Genomic DNA, 20968 nt, shown 5'->3' with positions numbered 1-20968 from the left:
TGTTATCAACGACTTTTTTTAAATATCCGTCAAAACAATCTTTCTTTGATTTAGAACAGTCGACAACACAGGCCAACATGTTTTTATGCACCATCTGTTTAAAATGCCACGAAATTGAACTTTTGCAAATTCTCCAACACAACAGGAAGTCATCCATTATCTGTAGCTGCTTATCCTGTGCAGGGTCGCAGGCAAGCTGGAGCCTATCCCGGCTGACTATGGGCGAGAGGCGGGGTACACCCTGGACAAGTCGCCAGGTCATCACAGGGCTGACACAGAGACAAACAACCATTCACAACTACAGTCAATTTAGAGCCACCAATTAGCCTAACCTGCATGTCTTTGGACTGTGGGGGAAACCCACGCAGACATGCAAACTCCACACAGAAAGGCCCTCGTCGGCCGCTGGGCTCGAACCCAAGACCTTCTTGCTGTGAGGCGACAGTACTAACCACTATACCACTGTGCCACTGGAGGTCAGCCAACTGACATATAAATCTGAAATGATTTGTACAGGTGTTTTGAACTCTCCGTAATAACTGGCATTGCCTGGAAGCCCCGCCCCCTTCCCTTCATCATACTCTAACTTTCAATCAAGGGAAATGGAGAATGAGTTCATTCATGGGAAATAAAATCTCAGTGGATGTTTGACTTGGTTAGCACGAGTTGTGCTGAATTCCAACTCCCTGGCAGAATCTGACTCCCCTTTGTGTGCTTTTGTGCTGTACTGTAGGCTATCAAGTCCTGAAGTGTCACCAGGAAAAAAAAAAATGGAGCATTAGTATGCCGATGTCATAATGAACATGAAAGGGAATGAGATCACCAGGGAATTCAGCACAAAACTGAATATCTATTGGCTCTGGACAATTAAATTGCTAATTATGATAAACGCTGTTCTGTTGTGCCACTTGTAAGCCCATGATGATGATGATGATGATTTTTATTATTTTAAATAATAAATCGCAAGCAGGGAAAAATTGATCTTGCACAAGCCTTAATTTAGGGCTAGAGACATCTGAGGGCTTGGTCCAGGCCTGTCAGATTAGCACAAAATACATGTCACCAATGCAGTGCTTACTTATGGTTTCTACCAGAAGACTTTGGGAACATATTTGCAATGCACACTACTCACAATACATGTTCTTACATATTTATCAACTCAAATGCTTTATGTTCAAGGTTCTGCCCTCAACATTTAATGATGAGAACTATAACAGTGTGAACCTGGGGCCTGGTGATTCTTACATAAAGCACTCGGTGGCTCCCCGATGCGTCAGACCCTCTACAGCTCCTAACAGGCTTGAGGTCGAGGTCCCGCCTGCGTCCTCTGACGTTTACCATTCAGCCCTGGGTGCCAGCGAACCCGCTAGGCCCCAGCGAGACCTTCACACGAACGCAAAACCGGTTCTCAAGAGAAAAGTGCTGAGGTAAGCTTTCTGTCTTTAAAGGAACAGTCCACCGTACTTCCATAATGAAATATGCTCTTATTTGAATTGAGACGAGCTGCTCCGTACCTCTCCGAGCTTTGCGCGACCTCCCAGTCAGTCAGACGCGCTGTCACTCCTGTTAGCAATGTAGCTAGGCTCAGTATGGCCAATGGTATTTTTTGGGGCTGTAGTTAGATGCGACCAAACTCTTCTGCGTTTTTCCTGTTTACATAGGTTTATATGACCAGTGACATGAAACAAGTTCAGTTACACAAATTGAAACGTAGCGATTTTCTATGCTATGGAAAGTCCGCACTATAATGACAGGCATACTAACACCTTCTGCGCGCTTCGGCAGCGCATTGATATCTGAGCTCCGTATCAATGCGCTGCCGAAGCGCGCAGAAGGTGTTAGTACGCCTGTCATTATAGTGCCGACTTTCCATAGCATAGAAAATCGCTACGTTTCAATTTGTGTAACTGAACTTGTTTCATGTCACTGGTCATATAAACCTATGTAAACAGGAAAAACGCGGAAGAGTGTGGTCGCATCTAACTACAGCCCCAAAAAATACCATTGGCCATACTGAGCCTAGCTACATTGCTAACAGGAGTGACAGCGCGTCTGACTGACTGGGAGGTCGCGCAAAGCTCGGAGAGGTACGGATCAGCTTGTCTCAATTCAGATAAGAGCATATTTCATTATGGAAGTACGGTAGACTGTTCCTTTAAAGGCAATGGGGGGGAGAGAGAGAAAGAAGACATGTCTAAATTGTAAGTGAATGGTACAAATATTATGATTTTGATGAACTGAGTTAATGAAATTATGCATCTGAGAAAAATAATGATAAAATATTAACAAGTATGCTTTTTTTTTTGTTCTCATTTTCAGTGGTAAATAAATATCATTAATCTTCAATGGAAGTGTGTGTGTGAGAGAGAGAGACACAGATTTAGGTCTGGAATTTTTCAGCAAAGTAATTCAGATCTTTTTCCCTCCAGGAAGTATAGGGGACACTCTCAGGTGTGTGATGAGTCTACATACAGCGAGGACTCTGGTAAGTTTTTCAGCATTTAGAACTACTTCGTAGTGACTGTTGTGCCTCAGTGAATGTCATTCAGTCTCGTTCCCACCATGTGGTGCCATAGACCTACAATCTCTTCAATATGGAGATCTCGGGTGTCAGTGCTAATCTTCTTACACTCACTCCACCTCCTTGGCAGCCATTTGCCAAGGCTCAGTGAAAGGACTGATATTTTCTTTGCATTCAGTCAGAAAGGAAACCTCAGAATGTACAAAATTTATTACAGCCACTTGGAAAACACCTATGAAGAGGACAATGAATCTCTGTCCTCTTCTTTCTGGACTGACCAGGAAAATGAAGACCAGGGAGAATGTTATGTCAAGGATGACCGGATCGAGACGGAGCTTGGACTCAACAAGCAGGAATTTAACGAAGAAGAGGGAGGGTATGGGAAAGGGCAGACTGGAGAAAAGCTGCAAGAGGGTGAGGACTGCATAAATGTAGAAGATGAGCAATATTATGTAAAGGAGCAAAGCAAAGATGAGGACTCTGATAACAGCAGTGTGAAAGCCACAGGAAAAGAAAAGAGAAACGGTTGTGAATCAGGAACTGAAGATTATACCAAGGAAGGCTGTGCTGGAGAGGAAATGTTAGAAAGTGATGTGGAAGAACAGAGTGAGTGCTTTGTTAATGACATGAACAGGAGTTCGTCGGAGGAGGAGTCAGAAAGCGATGATCTGGAGAGTGAAGAGGAAATCGAATATTTTGTCAGCGAGTTTAGCCAGCGTGAAATGAAAGGTCGTGAACCAGAAGGAGAACAATTGGAGAGAGATGAAGAATGGAAAACCGTTTTTGTGAACCAAGATGATGTGCGTGAACTGGTGATGAATAATGAAGAGATGTGCACAGAAGGACAGGTGTATAAGGAGGAGCAGTACAGAGAAAGGAGAATGTTGTCTTTTATGGCTGAACAACGTTCAAATTCAAGCAATAAGAACGCCATGTTGGTAAATGTAGATGGAACGGATGAAGCAGTGTGTGCTGAGGACAATGAATCTCTGTCCTCTTCTTTCTGGACTGACCAGGAAAATGAAGACCAGGGAGAATGTTATGTCAAGGATGACCGGATCGAGACGGAGCTTGGACTCGACAAGCAGGAATTTAACGAAGAAGAGGGAGGGTATGGGAAAGGGCAGACTGGAGAAAAGCTGCAAGAGGGTGAGGACTGCATAAATGTAGAAGATAAGCAATATTATGTAAAGGAGCAAAGCAAAGATGAGGACTCTGATAACAGCAGTGTGAAAGCCACAGGAAAAGAAAGGAGAAATGGTTGTGAATCAGGAACTGAAGATTATACCAAGGAAGGCTGTGCTGGAGAGGAAATGTTAGCACAGACCAAGCACAGAGAGAATAGGGGCTCTGCTGAGCAAATTTGGAAATGTGGTGCTGATCCACACGAACATGCAGTGTATGCTGAGGATTTCCATGGTAGCACGAGCAGCCTGACAGCGAGCATTTTAACTTCTGGCTATGAAACCTACAAACCAGACTCGCTGAAAGATGACCTGGATGCTAGAGATGACTGCAGTCTGTTTGGACTGGAGTTAGACCCTGAAGACCCCAATGCCCTTTCCACGCAACATGACCCCAATCCGTCCTGGTACCGAGACCATCTTTCTCCCGAAGAGGCTGAGAAACAAATTCCTTCAGTGTCACTTGATGGAGGTGATTGGACCCCTTTTGATTCGTATATTGCTGGTGATAATGCTGTGTACAGCGACCCCGACAGTGTTCAAGGCACAACTCATGAGAACAGACTGAGATCTGCCACTATATGCCCTGAGGATTCCCAAATGCTTTCTCTTTCTGCAGAAAGTGTTGATCTTCAAGCTAGTGAAGAGAGAGCCACCAGTAGTGTTCATCTTCCGGTAACAAGAAAAACCAAACGAAATGTGGTATTTTGTAGTGAAGACTGGGAAGACGTTGAAACATTTAGCATGTGCAACAATGATGCATTTAATATTATAAGACTTGATGAATACATGACAAAAGATCATAGGACTGAAGATGGACATGCAAGACAAGATTTCAGGAAGATGAAGCAAGTCAAGTCACATCTTATTAAACGTGGTAACTTTACTGAGTTTCACTTAAGTGCCCCCCCCCAAATTATTATTCAGGCCTAGTTCTTCAACCCTCTGTTAAAGGCCGAGAGAAATACGGGGCGGGGGTTGCGCTAAAACAGAATAGCGAGGTTTATTGAGTCCCTGGACAGAGGTAACTATATCCACAGACAAAAGGCAAGTCAATTCAGCCCTTTTAGAACCGCCCACTAAGCAACCGGAAGTAGCAGACGGGAGCTGTCCCATATTAACCTAACTGCATGTCTTTGGACTGTGGGGGAAACCCACACAGTCACGGGGAGAACATGCGAACTCCACACAGACGGGGCCCTGCCAGCCACTGGGCTCAAACCCAGAACCTTCTTGCTGTGAGGCGACTATGCTGATCACTACACCACCATGCCGCTCATTTACGTCCACTGTGTGGACATAAGTGGGAAAAACCGCAGGTAAAACCCACTCACACTTGTGACGTCACGCAAAAGCCAGCTAATAATGGCAACGTTGGTACCGGGATTCCCTTGGCAGGAAATTTAAACTCGACAAATTCTGAATGTTCCCGACATTTATGACGTGGGTTTCAAGGATAAGTTTTCATTGTTGGGACTTGTACTATTATCATCCAAGAAGGAAAGGGGTATATTTCTCTCGGCCTTGAAAGATTGTTTAGTTCATGCTAAGGGTGGTTCTCCACTGTAGTTGCAAATTGGGATATGGACCTTGAGCAAACTGATAAGTTTATAAGGCAGAATTCTGGTAGCCAATTTGAGTTTTATCAAAGAATCTTCTTATTGCTCGATATGGCAAAATTCAAGGTCAAAGGTCAAGGTCATTTCAAGGTTGCCCTTGTCTCTGTCAGTACACAAACAGGTCTCTGAAATGCCTAATAAATCCATAATCTCTGACCAAAATCAAAATGTAATTGACTCCAATTACAAATCTGGGCCTTATTATAAATAATTATATTTGAAAATGTATATTTATCACAATAGAACAATATATGTATTAAAAGGGTGCAGCGTTTGTGTACTGACAGCATGTTTGTGTCCTGACGTTCAAAAATAAGACCACGAAGTTGATTATTTGAGCAGAACAGTAAAGATCATTCATTCAACCAGGTAGTAAGTAGGGGAAGCTGGAAGTAAAATTAACAGTTTGTAAAGGTGAGTATGGGGGGGGAGGGGCAAATTCAAATGTTTAAGTCAGTACACAGACACTCTCAGAAATTGACTAGGCCTAATCAGAAAACCTTTAAAGATATCCTGGTAGGATACATGTACTAGGTATAGGCCTATATACTAGTAGGTTGACAAAAGGGATCGAGAGACATCAAACTGTCATCCTATCAAATTGGTCAATACACTAACACAATAGTCAGTACACAAACAGACTCCGGTGTTAGTGTATGGACTGTTAGTGTATGGACACATAGTTCATCATCTGGTCACCAGGGTGCAGATGTGCATTGTAGTCTAGTTGAAAGGTCTTCTAACTCACATTCATGGCACAAACATGTTTTCATGACAAAGCTGGGCCTACATCATTCTAGAAGTGTTGGTGTATTGACTGCTATTATAAATTCTGTTAAAAATTGCCATACAAACCTGAACAATGCTGGAAAACTACCACAATATGAAATTCAATGTTTCCCTCCCTTGAACTTGTGGGATTCCCACAATGCACTGCAGTCATCTCATTAGAATAGTTCTGTCCATTTTCCCCAGGTGTCTCTAGTAGTTAGTACTGTTAGTGTACTGACTTAATTACTTGGGACACCAAAAATCAATTTCTTGGCGGGAAAATTTCTGACTAGTATTGGAAATATTTTCAAAATGTGCTTTTCTTCATGCTGCATGGACAATATTGATCATATTTAAATGGGTGACAAAACACCAATAAATATTTTTCAGCAAGGGTTTATTTTCCTTCTGGGATGTATGAGACACGCATTTTGGACCCCCTTGGGTACTTCCAATGAAAAATTCTACCAACACTATTATATTTGAGTGGATAAAATTTAATATCAATTAATTTTTATAATCAATAGGAAGGCATATGAACACAGACACCCTGATTTTATTTCAAGGCCTGGTCTCAGAATACTTAAGTGAGGTGACACCAATTTGCAACTATAGTGGAGAACCACCCCTAAATCTGTGTAGGCAATTAAGTGCTAATTAATTAGGACTGGGTTGGTAGTATCTGCCGTAGGTGAACATCGTTTCAGTATTTACAGACTGCATTTCAAGCAAATTATTATTTTTTTAAAGAGACAGTAAGTGAGCTGGAAGAGCGCTTGGCAGAACTACACATGCTTGCTCCTCATGAGCGACATGAATTCTACTCTGCGAGTGAGGAGGCGAGCAGCTACAGCGACACACACAGCTCCGCAGCAGAGGAACTGCCCAGTGCTTTTCACGTCTATGTCAAAGGCATGGTTAGTCACCCACCCTCAGTATATCCTGTGCAGATGGAACATCAGGGCTGATTGTGCCAAACATTTGTTCTGTATTGATGATTTCTGCCAGTTTTATTAATGCTTTTGGTGATGGAAAATGCTCATTGTGTTTTATTAGACAAGATCACGCAGTGAGAATGACCTCAGACCTCGTCCCAAATCCTGTAAGATTTTAATATATATGTACTCTTTGTGCTCTTCCTCTTGAATCATCTCAATAGGTTCAAGTCCATAATCAGTTCTCTGACTTCAACTGTCCCAATAGTAAATTAAGTTAATCTGAAAATGTCTATGTAAACAAAGTAACTGGAGCCATGTGCAAAAATACTTTCTGAATTTTATTTTTTTGTACTGCGTAACTTGGCTTTTATTTATACACAGCTTGTAACCCTGTCTTCCTTGGTAAAATTAGTACTACTTGATTGAGTAGTACTAATATTTCTGGACTGATTTGTTGATTACTTAAAGCACAAGTTAGTTTTCCATTTTAGCATTCTATAATTAACAACTGTCTCCTTTATTAGTTATTCGTCCACTTATGGATCACCCACACACGAGAAACTTGAAAAAAACAGATCCTGTTGCAAAGTAAGTGCCCCCCCCCCATACACCATCATCTTGTGTGGAAGTGTTTTGACCATATATTGGTCAGATGTTGTTTTAAAAAATATATATTTAATATATATAGTTAAAAAAATAATAAAAAAATTTCATATATATATGAATGAATGATTCCACGCTTATGGGTACTGAAATGGGGACATGAACTTATTTTTAAAAATTCACCTAAAACCATTTCTTTTTTTACCATCAGGTCACAAAGCATGTAATCTTTAATGAATGATATGTTAAAAGATAACTTTAATTTTCTGAGATGTAATTAAAACATATTTATATGCCAAAGTCAAGCCTATGAGTTCCAAAATGATGTCTGTTACATTACTTCTGTTACAAATTAATTACAATCTAGCTATATACCATGTTAATCTTATTGAAAGAATGTGTATGTTTATTCTACTACACATGTTTATTAATTATATTTGCTAAAACATTACCTTCCTATGTTTCAAAAAGTAATTCTACATTGTTAAAATTGAGAATATATATGTCCACAACACTTCTGTTACGTTCTGACTTTGGCATATAAATGTTTTTATTACATCTCAGAAAATTAAAGTTATCTTTTAACATATCATTCATTAAAGATTACATGTTTTGTGACCTGATGGTAAAAAAAGAAATGGTTTTAGGTGAATTTTTAAAAATAAGTTCATGTCCCCATTTCAGTACCCATAAGCGTGGAATCACTCATACATATATGTGTATATATAAAAATTTCCCTCCCCTTATCCTCCCATTCAGGTATTTCCAGTACAAGCAGGACTGGGAGATGTTTAAGCCCCCTGGAGAGAAATGCAGGAAAGAGCTATACTGGGCCATCAGGGTACCCCCTCCTTTTTTTTTTAAACACCACCATGTAATATAAACATGTATTTATAAAGCATTGTATTTGTGGAATGTATAAAAATTAAAGCATTGTGTGACTAACAATTGACACTTTTTTTTTTTTAATCTTTAGGAACAACTTGCATACCAGCCTCCACCTGTAAGTTCCGTCCAGAGGATTAATGTTTATCAGAGAATTGCTCTTTTCTTAATTCACCTGTAGAATATGGTTTTATTAAAAAAAGTGTATTTTAATTATTTACAGCCAAAGCCTCAGAGAACCTACATCCCAAACACATATGTGGTGCCTACAGCGAAGAAGCGTTCTGCGTTACGATGGGAAATCAGACACGATCTGGCAAACGGCATCATTCCTGCAAGAGTAACTTATACGTAATGTGCCTTAAGCAAGTGACTGTTAATTTCAGGTTTTTATTTATTAACGCATGTTTTCCATGTCTTGTGAGTTGTATAATTTTAAATGAATGACACTGTTTAGGAAATAAATGTTTTTTTTTAATATATGTTTATGGCATATCACTGTAGGGCAGTTTGAAAGGGTAGAGCGGTGTGAAGCGACAGTCGTGCCACAGCAGCTTCTTTTCTAGAAACTTCACAGCCTCCAATGTGAGGACCAGACTTTCGTGTTTCAGCATGCTGTGAACATTCAGGCCTGTAAAAATGCAAATTTGAGGAAAGTGACATGAGATCACATGTATACTTTTGCAAAAGGAAAGAAACATCACCCTGTAAGGCACTATACTGAACGTACCTATGGCTGGAATGATATTTACAGTCTTCAAGTTTGCTGTGGCCTGTAGAACGTTGTGAGAGAACTCCTCCCCTCTGAATAAGATTTAAAAAAAAATTTATACATTCGTGAAAGGGAGTTAACTAAAGTATTGATGTCATCCTGAACTTAAGAACTGTTCTACGAAATCGAGCCAATAGCCGACGAGGCGCATAACACCGAGTCAGCTATAAGCCACGTACGACAAGACTGAATGAAATAACTACTGTATCCAAATTCACTGGGTTTTCAGAAACGGAACCTTTTTTTCCCCCCCAAATTTGATTATATAAAGTCTAACAAAACTAATTCTGCTTAGAATTCTTGAAAAAAAGTTCTTACCATCAAATACTTTTGTTGCGTTTCTGTATTTTGGGGGGGGGGTTGAGTAGGCTTCCCCCCCCAATCCTCTGTTGATTCAGCAGCCTGCTCCGCTATTGTTTTTCTCTACTCATGGTATATGAGCTGATAGCTTAGTAATAGAGTAGCCAATTGGAGTGCACAACTGTTCATATCCAGTGAATGTGACTGTAATAGTTATAAATGTATTGTAGGCGATATACTCACACATCCACAATCAGGACCGAATCCCCCCACTGCCTGCGTTTGAGCAGCTCCTCTAGATATTGTGGGTCTGGAGTGGGAATCTCCAATGTGTCAATAATATGAAGATAATCCTAGGAGGATAACAACAGTAAGTGCCTGAACCACTCTGGTTGAGTTTGAGACTAATTTGGTATCACAAGTGTAAAATATAATCTAACCCCCTCTGACAGTACATTCATGGGCATCCTAATTTGAAATAAATATTAAATGTTCTATATGTCCTATATTTGTAGCTCAACACTCTGTAGTGTGTAAGGGATTCTCCAAATGTCTTATGTGAAAAACCCATAACCGGAGTTAAACTGTCATCTGCCATGTTTGCTTTCATCTAAAGCCTCCCCCCACAAAAAACCTGCTCTCAGATGCGGGGCATGAGGATCACTACTGATTTGTAAAAATTGTGTAGTCTGTTACATAAAATAATTATGAAATTTTTTCCCCCTTCATTAAAACTAGCAATGAAAGCACATTAGTTCCATGACCCTTAACAGACCATGTGTATGTTTGTTTTTTGGGGGGGATAGAATGCTCCTGAGCAGAAATGAAACGCATGTTATTTAACAATCGGCAGCCTGTCATCACGTACCTGTGCAAGTTTGGCAGTCAGTGCAATTTTCAGTCCTTGTACACGCACCTTCATGGGCAGCATGTAATAATAACTGGTTGGTCCTCTTGGACCATGAGCCACTCCACCTAAAACAAACAAGGCCTTTTTTTTTTTTAACTAGATAGAACTCGACGTCAACAGCGTCGATGGAGATGCCTCCACCCGGTAGACTACATGCCTTAAGTTGTGATTTGGGGATGGACATTTGACCTCACAGTAATCTTGACCTAGTGAAATTACTTGTATCAGTCATGGAGACATTGGGTTCACAAGGTTTTCGGACAGACATTTGACCTCACAATCTAATCAGTTCATGTTTGTCCCAAAGTGCACAAATGGTGAAAGTTTGAAATTCCTTTCATCTGCCTTGGACATATCGCATTCACAAGGTTTCCGGATGGACGGACGGACAACCCGAAAACATAATGCCTCCTGCACCTTACGGTGGTGGAGGCATAAAAACTGAATTTTTTCAATTTGTTGTAAATAACGAGACTTAACGAGGGCGTGGCTCACTCCAGCTCCATCTAGTCTAGGAGGAACGATCTAAAGTGGGCCACCTTCTACTCTCGACCAGTCCAGCTCAAAATATTTAAAAAAATTCCGACATCAGTCTTGTCCATGAATTTACACCAAAATATCCCTATATATATCCAAAGGGTATAGTCTGGTAGTAGCGTTATACACAGTCTCAGTACTGCATTTTAAACTGCAGCTGCCCTCCGCTGTTCTTGTCCACAACTAGATGATAGTTCTGCTTTAAAGAGTAGGTCAGCAGTACGGACCCCACGACATGAAAGAGGCTATTGCATTGTCTTGGTACAGAAGTGAGTAGGTTCTACCGGTTGTTGGAGCACCTCTAATCTACCAGACATGGGATTGTTTTTGTGTGGAAAGTGCTTGCTAGGAATTAATTAGTCCCTATAATTGTAATGAAGTAAATCTGTGTAGAAGCAATATCCACCCTAGGAATACCGATCCATTTGCCAGAAAGAATCCAAAACAGCAAGGAATTGACTGAAGAGATTTTTGTTGAACTGCTCATTTAAGGCTTAATTAGTCCATAACTTCTTTAATAATTGCAATTAAGCAAGTTCGGGTAGAAGTTATATGCACCCTAGGTAGCCCCACCTTCATGCCAGAAAGAATCAAAATCGGTAAAGAATCAAGGGAGAAGCAGCGTTGTGTGTGGAAGCTGTTCATTAGGGATTGATTGATTACTCCATATCTTCATTATTAATTGCAGTTATGTACATTTGGGTAGAAGCTGTCTATATGCACCCCAGGCAGACCTACCTTCCTGCCAAAAAGAATAAAAATTGGTGAAGAATTGAGAGAAGCAGCGATTTTTGTGAAATGTGGATAATGCACAACACATGAAGGCATAAGCTCATGAGCCTGTCGGCTGGATGAGCTAATAACAGGACATTATACATGCAACACAATACTGAGCTGCTAGAGTAGGTCTATGATACTGTCCGTGAAGGGGTTTTTTTTTTTTGGTCCAGTATACTCTTACCTCCTCTCCATAGCGGAGAGCGAATGCTTCCATGGCGAGCACGTCCACTTCCCTTCTGCTTCCAAGGCTTTCTGCCTCCTCCTCTGACCTCCGCCCTGCTCTTCACCTTGGCGTGGCTCTATAGTTTTATAAACAAACGGTTATTAATTTTGCTTCATTACTCTGCAATAATAGTGGTGTTTATACTCACAGCACGATGAACAAATGATAGATACTATACATGTCTTCTATCCAAAGCAGGACTAAACATTTATGAGCTAGTTATCTTCATGAATGTTCCTGCTTGATGTCCTAAAAAGGCCTGCAGTTTTAACTGCCCAGGAAATTCATTTTTAGACATTACAGGGTTTCCCATACATAGACCACTGTGTGGCGCAGCGCCACACAATGGATTCCTAGCGCCACACAATCAGACTCAAGATTTTGGAAAAAAAAAAAATCCGTTGCGCTAATTAAAAATAACACAGCCTTCCCGATTCGCCTTCTGACCCCTTATTTTAAAAGGTAGCCTACGTCGTGCTCGTGATGAGCTTTATCATAGCCTTCTTGGCGCGAGGAACCGGCCTTATTGCATTATCCCGTTTATCCCGCTTCAGCAGTGACTTCCCTTACAATAGGGCACTGGAGTTTTTTTTTTTTTTCAGGAAGCCACGCAGAATTAAATGTTCTGATAGGGCATGCAGGCTTTGCACCAATTAGGGTAATGCTTTTCATTATTGTTAGTTGCCTTGGTGTTACCTTAAATGGTTTCTTACATCTAATTATGATATTTTTTATTTAATTATTTTGTTACATTATACTATTTTTCATTTTAGTATTGGTTGAGGTAAGTGTTGAGTTCAATATTTAAAATAAAAACCTCCAGCTTGTTTTTTGCAATTTATTCCTTGAATGTCAACTAAAGAATGATTGAAAGATTGCCACCAAAAAGGCAAAAAACTAAGGTCAAAACCAGAGATGCACCGATTGACCAGCTACTGATCGGAATCGGCCGATTTTCACGTGATCGGCCATGACCGGCGACCGGCCAGGTAAAATTAAAATATGCCGATTTTCTGCCGATCAAAACTTGTGTATCCCATAGAGATGAAAGTGGAAATACTCGTAATTCACAACTAAAAAGACTGCAGCTACACTGGCAGCTTGAACATGCTTTCTAGTGCAATTGTGTTGCGCTTGCGCAGAACAGTGTCAGTCCTGCGCGCCTAACGAGCTCCGGCACGCCCGCCGTTAACAAAAAAAAAAAAAATTCACTATATTTGGGTATCCAGCTTATCCAAAGCTATTGATGTTTGGATATCCAAATATAGTGAATTTTTTTTGTGTGTGCCAGATATTGGATGTGAAAAGAAGAAAATGTTTGTGGTTGTGTGAATTTCCCATTACAGGAATTAATACGTTAGCCTATTACCAAACATCTAGTTAGATTTGTACAAAGAGAGAGAGAAAAATGTCTGTTTGTTTTACAGCCTTGGTTGCACTTGATTCCATTGGAAATTACTCTACAAATACACATTTGACAAAGATGACAGAATGGCTATGGTATAAGTATGACTGGAAATTATTTTTGTATTTTGATACTGAATGAAGAAATGGGTCATTCTATAAGGCATAAGTTTTCAGATCTAAATAGGCTTATGAAAGTGTGTTCCATAGCAGTAGGCAAATAATATGAGGGGGAAGTTGTTTTTGTGCCAGATATTGGATGGGAAAAGAAAAAATGTTTGTGTGAATTTCCTATTTCAGGAATTATGTTAATACCAAACATGAAGAAAGATTTTACAAAGAACAATGTCTTTTTGTTTTCAACCTTTGAGGTGTTTTTATTACTGAATTATATACTGAATTTATTACTCAAAATCTGGCAGAATGTTCTATTAAAGAAAAGATAAAAAGAAAAGTCTTTGTGTGTGCTGTGAAGTGGTTTGAAAAAATGAAATCGGAATCGGCCAAAATCGGTATCGGCAGGTCACACTCCATGGAAAATCGGAATCGGCCCAAAAATTGCAATCGGTGCATCTCTAGTAAAAACTAAACTTCAATTTTGGTGAGTATTTTTCATAAATTTAAAAGACAGGTTTTCCACCAACATCAAGCCCAGCAAACTAATGGCCTGCCCTGTAATGTAAATTTGGGTCAAGAAATGAAACCAGGCAGGGTTCTGGTAAAAATTGTTTTAGCTGTCTTCTCTTAAAGAACTTAGAATTTAGATTGAACTGAATAATCTCAAATGCTTCTTGTAGCTTTAAAATAGTCCCAGCAGGCGACTCTGAAGAAAAATACTGTGTTTGAACACCGCCTGCTGTAAACACTTTGCATACACCCCAATGACCGACTCCACTGCGCACGATTCCCTCATCGGCACAGTGGAGCACCACAAATTGCTACCTGGCCTGTAGGAAACACTGCATTACCACACTGGAGAGATTAATACTTAAATGAGTGTTTTACAGCTACTTACAATTCTTTTGAAGTTCCTCTGCCAGACCTCTACAGCATGGAGTATATCGAGCCTTGTTCATGAAATTAAAGAGGGACAGGAATAAACACAGAAGTCTGATTTTTATACATTAGTAGAGTGCATCAGTGCATTGGTTTACCTGACCGGTACAGAAAACACATCCGGGTGAAGATCAACAATCCCCAACGGCTCGCTGTCATAACTTCTTAAGGAGTGCAGCCATGTCTGAACAGGTGCGAGGTGAGCTGGAATATCAGCATCACATCTGCGCAGGACTGGAAGCTCAGAATCGGTGGGGAGGGCTGCTTCTGAAAACGTGTACATAAGGTATAAGACACAGGCAACATGGACAAGGTCCAACGAGAGGAGTTTAAATTTCTGCAGTGAACTACACTGAAAAAGTGGCCAAAACCACAACAACTTGGAAATACTTTAAAAACCATGAACCCTTGTAACTTAATCGACAAGGATTATACTGCCAGTGTGTGTGTGTTGCAACTCGGGCTGTGACACGTGATATGACTGGACAATTACCTCACTGTTGACTTTTTTCCAAAATACTGATTAAATTGCACTTCCCTCTACAATCATATCCCTATTAATGTTCCAGTTTGTTACTCCAGCGGCTCTCATTCCGACTGTGACTTCCCAAACATTTTGTGACCTCTCTCTTCTACATCGACCTCATATCCGAGCACAGACGATGCACTGGAACCGTTTGGCCATGTAATCCACGACTGTTGGACACGTTAAATTGCGACCTCTGCTGCCACTCCTTGCACATTCTGAACTTTGTCATATATCAGACCCTCCAGGATTTTGCGATTTGCAACTTCAACGCAAATTCAACCAATCCCCGCGAATTCAGGGCGGTGTTGCAATTATACCCAATCACCGCAACTTTCCCGCAAATTTGACCAATCGTTGGCGTCGTCTTGAGGTGACATCGACAAACTACCTTCCGCCTCACTTCCGTGTATACATTCAAGAGAAGCAGCATGTGCGCAGTGTTGCCAGATTGGGCAGTTTTAAGTGCATTTTGGCAGGTTTTGAACATATTTTGGGCTGGAAAACGTCAGCAGTATCTGGCAACACTGCATGTGCGAGTCAGTGTTTATATAGGCTTAAATTCTGTTACTGAAAGCGTGTGATGTTTACAGTGAAGGACTGTGTGCACTTTACATTATTTTTTTACTTAATACAAGAAATTAATGGATGCCAACATGGTATTTTATTTTCCATTGTTTAGGCAGCTTCAGCATCATACTGTGAGATTCTGTTCAAATTGTTTTTTTTTCTCTTCTATGAAGCCTGAGCCATTTATTTTATTAGTTTATAATTATTGTTTAATTTAGTCTTCAGGAGAGACTGCCTGCACACAGTACTAGTAGTTTTTTTTTTCTTACATGAAAGCTGAGGCATTTATATTATATTTTAAGGTAACTTCATGTTGTGCTGTGAGGTTCTCTGCACTTTAACTTTTGAACCAACAGGTGCATTTGGATATTTACTTAAAGTAAAGCCTATTTTTCTGCATTTTTGTAGTCCTGGTAATCTTTTATATTGGTAAAGTTGTTTATAGGACCATTTCTCAGTGTCTTTGTTCTTTTAATCAACAGTTTTTCAGTAATAACTTAATATTTAACATATCACTCAATTTTAATCACAAAAAGAGAAAATCGCAACAATTTCTCGCAACTTTCACTTCCTCCCGCAATGTAATCACAACAAAAACCTAAAAAACACCGCAACTTTCATCGCAATTTTAGGAAAAACCCCGCAACAGACATTTTAGCCCGTAACGATCACAAAAAAGGCCCGCGAAATCCTGGGGGGACTGATTATATAATGGCCATCACATCCACAGAACAACAACTCTGACAGCGTCGTCCTCAGAAATCTCCTTTGTTCATGCAATGATACACTTCCACAAACCTGTGTTGTGAAGACCAGACACTCATCATATGACCCATACAGACCCATGTGCACACTCTTCATAAAACCATTGGGAAAAATCACGTAACTGAGCACATATGGATTTTTTAATCCGGTCTGGAAAAAGCCGTGTGTGGCCCCGGACCTGTTTCCCTCGCTTCCGCCATTTTCATATATTGGTCTGAATTGTTGCTCTGAAAAATGAGTGACACAAATGAGCACAGTGAAAGTTAATTTTATTATTGTATTACTTTTAACATTAATAAATATATATATATATATATATATATATATATATATATATATATATATATATATTTTTTAAATATGATCAATATCTCCACCAGTCAAGGCTTCTGTAGCATTTGGTTTGTTGCCTTTTCTGTTTTTTTTCTGAGGTCTCTGCACTTAGACTTCAGGATTTCCCTGGACATTTTAAAAAGTCTTCGTCTTTCAGGATGTTTATCTTACCGTTGTTGTCAAGGTAGCATTGAATATTTCACGAAAAGGAAGACAAAGTGTCAGGTTCGTAGTCTAAAGTTCCTTTTTTCTTCACTTGTATACAGAAACTACATAGCAAGCTGTCCAGCTCCTTAGAGGGAATGACTTCTGTCCCATTCCTCCTTAACTTCAGCAAGAAACCTTTTGAAAATATTCATGTCATACTTATTTTAACAGTGTTTTTTTTGTTGTCCTTGTACTGTATAAACAAGTGAATTTCTTCACTCGAAAGTAGCCTTTTTCATTTTCTTCGACAATTTCAGCTTGTTTAATTAGGTCTGGATAATAAAATTCACTTTCACTGTGCTCAGTGGAGTCATTTTTCGCACACCGTTGTTCATTGTTTTCCACTGTGCATGTTAGTTAAAAAAGGTCATATGATAAAATGCTTATTGACCGAGTTAGGTCGGGCCAGAGGGGAAAATATTTGGCTCTTGGTCATTTGTACGGACCAAATATTTTCCAGTCCAGCCCTCCCACTCAGTCAATAAGTACATCATATATCTTTTGTGTGTAACTGAAATACATAAGCAATTTAAACTTAACAGCATAATCCATGTAACAGCAGCAATCCAGGCAAATGATAAGATTTGAAGTCTATCAACCTGGACTTTTGTAAAACATACAAATGATTTATAAATATATCCAGCTTGATAAATGAGGCCTAACCTATACCACTAAAGTAAAGGTCTACAATCAATGCCTTATGCCACTACTAATGTATGGCAGTGAAACATGGACTTTGAACCATCAACAAGTTAAGCAACTCCGTATAGCTCAACAGCGTCATTTAAGGAGAATACTGAAGATAAAATGGGACCATTATATTAGCAACGAAGAAGTCCTCGCAATAGCATGTGTGGAAGACATAGAAATATTATTGGTAAGAAGTCGACTACGCTGGCTAGGCCATATGTCCAGAATGGAGGATGATCGTCCAGTGAAATCCTTACTATATGGTGAATTAACTGAAGGAAAACGTCCTGTTGGTCGTCCAAAGCTCAGATATAAAGACACGTGTAAAAAAGTGTGTTGAAATGTGGTGACGTTCTCGACCACTGGAAGACAAAAGTAGAGAATCGAATTGAATGGAGAAAGATCTCATCTCATCTCATTATCTCTAGCCGCTTTATCCTGTCCTACAGGGTCGCAGGCAAGCTGGAGCCTATCCCAGCTGACTACAGGCGAAAGGCGGGGTACACCCTGGACAAGTCGCCAGGTCATCACAGGGCTGACACATAGACACAGACAACCATTCACACTCACATTCACACCTACGGTCAATTTAGAGTCACCAGTTAACCTAACCTGCATGTCTTTGGACTGTGGGGGAAACCGGAGCACCCGGAGGAAACCCACGCGGACACGGGGAGAACATGCAAACTCCGCACAGAAAGGCCCTCGCCGGCCACGGGGCTCGAACCCGGACCTTCTTGCTGTGAGGTGACAGAGCTAACCACTACACCACCGTGCCGCCATGGAGAAAGATGATTCGTCAAATATGTGACAAAGTCAACAAGAAAAGAGTTCATGCATACGAAAAACAGAGGGACAAGAGGATAAGGAAAGGAAATGAATCAGATACAATCTCATAAACTGTTATATTATTTGTATGAACTTATACGAGTAATTTACTGTATCTTTTGTTAATTGTGTTACACCCGTTTTCGGGATTAGGCATATATGATAAATGAGGCCCAGTGTAAAGGATTAAAGCCATTCTCAAAAATATCTTTCCTCAGAAAGAACAATAATTTTGTGGTTCAGTCTTTTGCTTTCCTTTTGTTTTTGATTTGATATATACACAATTCTGTGTCAAGAGAACTTTGTCCAAAGATTTCATTTTGCCTTTAATTTTCACCACTGGGTTGTGCATCTGTTTTTTTTTTAATTAATGGTCAAGCAATACTTTGATAACCGTAAACATTTTTACCCTAGGTTTTCATACTGTGAAAATCAATCTGTAACGCCCCTAGTTTCACCTGGACTGTACTAATGTCTGGGTTAAACCGGTAGAAATCTGACATACTATGGGTCAGACATGTTGAAACCAGTGATAAACCAAACCAAAGGTATTTTCACTTAAAAATAATCAGCTGCAAAAGGTAGTTACTAAAATGACGTCACATCATGGGTGTACCATCTGAGCAGCTTACTTTGTCTTGGAGCCCCTATTAGATTTGCTGGAAGACGTAAATTTGACGGAAGACTGCTTTCTCCAGAGATGGAGGAGATTAGCTAGTTTGGGAAGACAAACAAACAAACAAACAAAAATTAGTCAACCCACTTGTGAAAAGTCTGTTAGCTGTAATGGCAGCACAATGTTTCTGAAGCTAATAACAGCACATATTATTTTAGACAAATACAAAAAGCACTAAAGTATGTAAGCCTGTTTCTGCCACTACAATGAGAATGTTTCTCATAATTATTACCCAAGTTCTCATAATAATGACTTACTATCTCATACTAATGAGATAATTCTCTCATACTTATGATTAAGCTCATAATAATGATACTCTCTCATTATTTACTCTCTCATAATTATGATTTTCAATTGAATAATGAGATACTATCTCATGATTATGACGGTATCCAGTGATCATGACTTAAGTTCTTGTAATAATGACTTACTATCTCATAACTATGACTTTCAGCCTAATAACGACTTACTATCTCATAATTCCGACTTTCAACCTAATAATGACTTACTATCTCATAATTCTGACTTTCAGCCTAATAACAACTTACTATCTCATAATTCCGACTTTCAACCTAATAATGACTTACTATCTCATAATTCTGACTTTCAGCCTAATAACAACTTACTATCTCATAATTACGACTTTCAACCTAATAATGACTTACTATTTCATAATTTCGACTTTCAACCTAATAATGACTTACTATCTCATAATTCCGACTTTCAACCTAATGACTTACTCTCTCATAATTCCGACTTTCAACCTAGTAATGACTTACTCTCTCATAATTCCGACTTTCAACCTAATAATGACTTGCTCTCTCATAATTCCGACTTTCAACCTAATAATGACTTACTATCTCATAATTCTGACTTTCAGCCTAATAACAACTTACTATCTCATAATTACGACTTTCAACCTAATAATGACTTACTATTTCATAATTTCGACTTTCAACCTAATAATGACTTACTATCTCATAATTCCGACTTTCAACCTAATGACTTACTCTCTCATAATTCCGACTTTCAACCTAGTAATGACTTACTCTCTCATAATTCCGACTTTCAACCTAATAATGACTTGCTCTCTCATAATTCCGACTTTCAACCTAATAATGACTTACTATCTCATAATTCCGACTTTCAACCTAATAATGACTTACTATCTCATAATTCCGACTTTCAACCTAATAATGATTTACTATCTCATAATTCCGACTTTCAACCTAATGACTTACTCTCTCATAATTCCTACTTTCAACCTAATGACTTACTCTCATAATTACGACTTTTAACCTAATGACTTACCATCTCATAATTACGACTTTCAATCTAATGACTTACTACCTCATAATAATGAAATCCTATCTCATGACTTTCATCATTATGACTTAGTGTCCAGTAATCATGACTTAAGTTCTCATAATAAATGACCTCTCATAATAATGAGGTACAGTATTAGTCATAAGTTGAGAACACGTTCTCATTATTATGAAACAGTAAATCATTGTGACAGTAATAATTTCCACACAGTATCCCATCACTATATGCGCTCATTAATAGGACATACAGTACTATGTGACTTCATTGTTTTTGGCTGAAACAGGCTTCCAAACTAAAGATCAGCCAGTGAGTGAGTGAGTGAGCTACAGTGTATTATGCTAGCTGAGCTAATAGTAATTAGCACTCCAGGGCGTAGTATTATTATTATAGCGTGTTCATAAACACATTTCTGGTTACTTACCCGAGTCGCCACGCCCCTTGTGCATATTGTGAAAGTAGCACGAAACATGATTCTGACCAAATAAACACGACCACACTGCACTGTCAAACCTTCTGTTAGAAGGTCGGGTTGCGTGTGCCGTCG

At 39.5% G+C, this 20968-nt stretch overlaps 2 protein-coding genes across 3 annotated transcripts in view; one reads left to right on the top strand and one right to left on the bottom strand.

The window, feature by feature from the left end:
- hyls1 (HYLS1 centriolar and ciliogenesis associated) overlaps positions 1-8999 on the top strand; it is a 16048-nt gene extending 7049 nt beyond the window's left edge. For both annotated transcript variants that reach the window (XM_060941725.1, XM_060941726.1), the window contains exons 5-12: positions 1180-1427; positions 2430-2485; positions 6846-7012; positions 7152-7197; positions 7558-7621; positions 8396-8477; positions 8613-8639; positions 8745-8999. In XM_060941725.1, coding sequence (XP_060797708.1) covers positions 1180-1427; positions 2430-2485; positions 6846-7012; positions 7152-7197; positions 7558-7621; positions 8396-8477; positions 8613-8639; positions 8745-8876 — 822 coding nt within the window. In that variant the 3' untranslated portion in view covers positions 8877-8999. The remainder of the gene's footprint in view (positions 1-1179; positions 1428-2429; positions 2486-6845; positions 7013-7151; positions 7198-7557; positions 7622-8395; positions 8478-8612; positions 8640-8744) is intronic.
- mrpl4 (mitochondrial ribosomal protein L4) lies at positions 8974-20968 on the bottom strand. Its single transcript, XM_060941727.1, has 9 exons — positions 20846-20968; positions 19055-19136; positions 14602-14770; positions 14463-14514; positions 12002-12119; positions 10462-10568; positions 9837-9946; positions 9252-9325; positions 8974-9152 (listed from the first exon to the last, which is right to left on the bottom strand). Exons 1-9 carry the CDS (start codon positions 20891-20893, stop codon positions 9007-9009), a joined length of 906 nt encoding a protein of 301 aa, XP_060797710.1. The 5' UTR covers positions 20894-20968; the 3' UTR covers positions 8974-9006.

This window comes from Neoarius graeffei, chromosome 15 (genome assembly GCF_027579695.1).
Source record: "Neoarius graeffei isolate fNeoGra1 chromosome 15, fNeoGra1.pri, whole genome shotgun sequence".
In the NCBI taxonomy this organism is placed as follows: Eukaryota; Metazoa; Chordata; class Actinopteri; order Siluriformes; family Ariidae; genus Neoarius; species Neoarius graeffei.
Note: the sequence above shows the minus strand (reverse complement) of the source record. Positions and strands in the feature narration are given on the sequence as shown.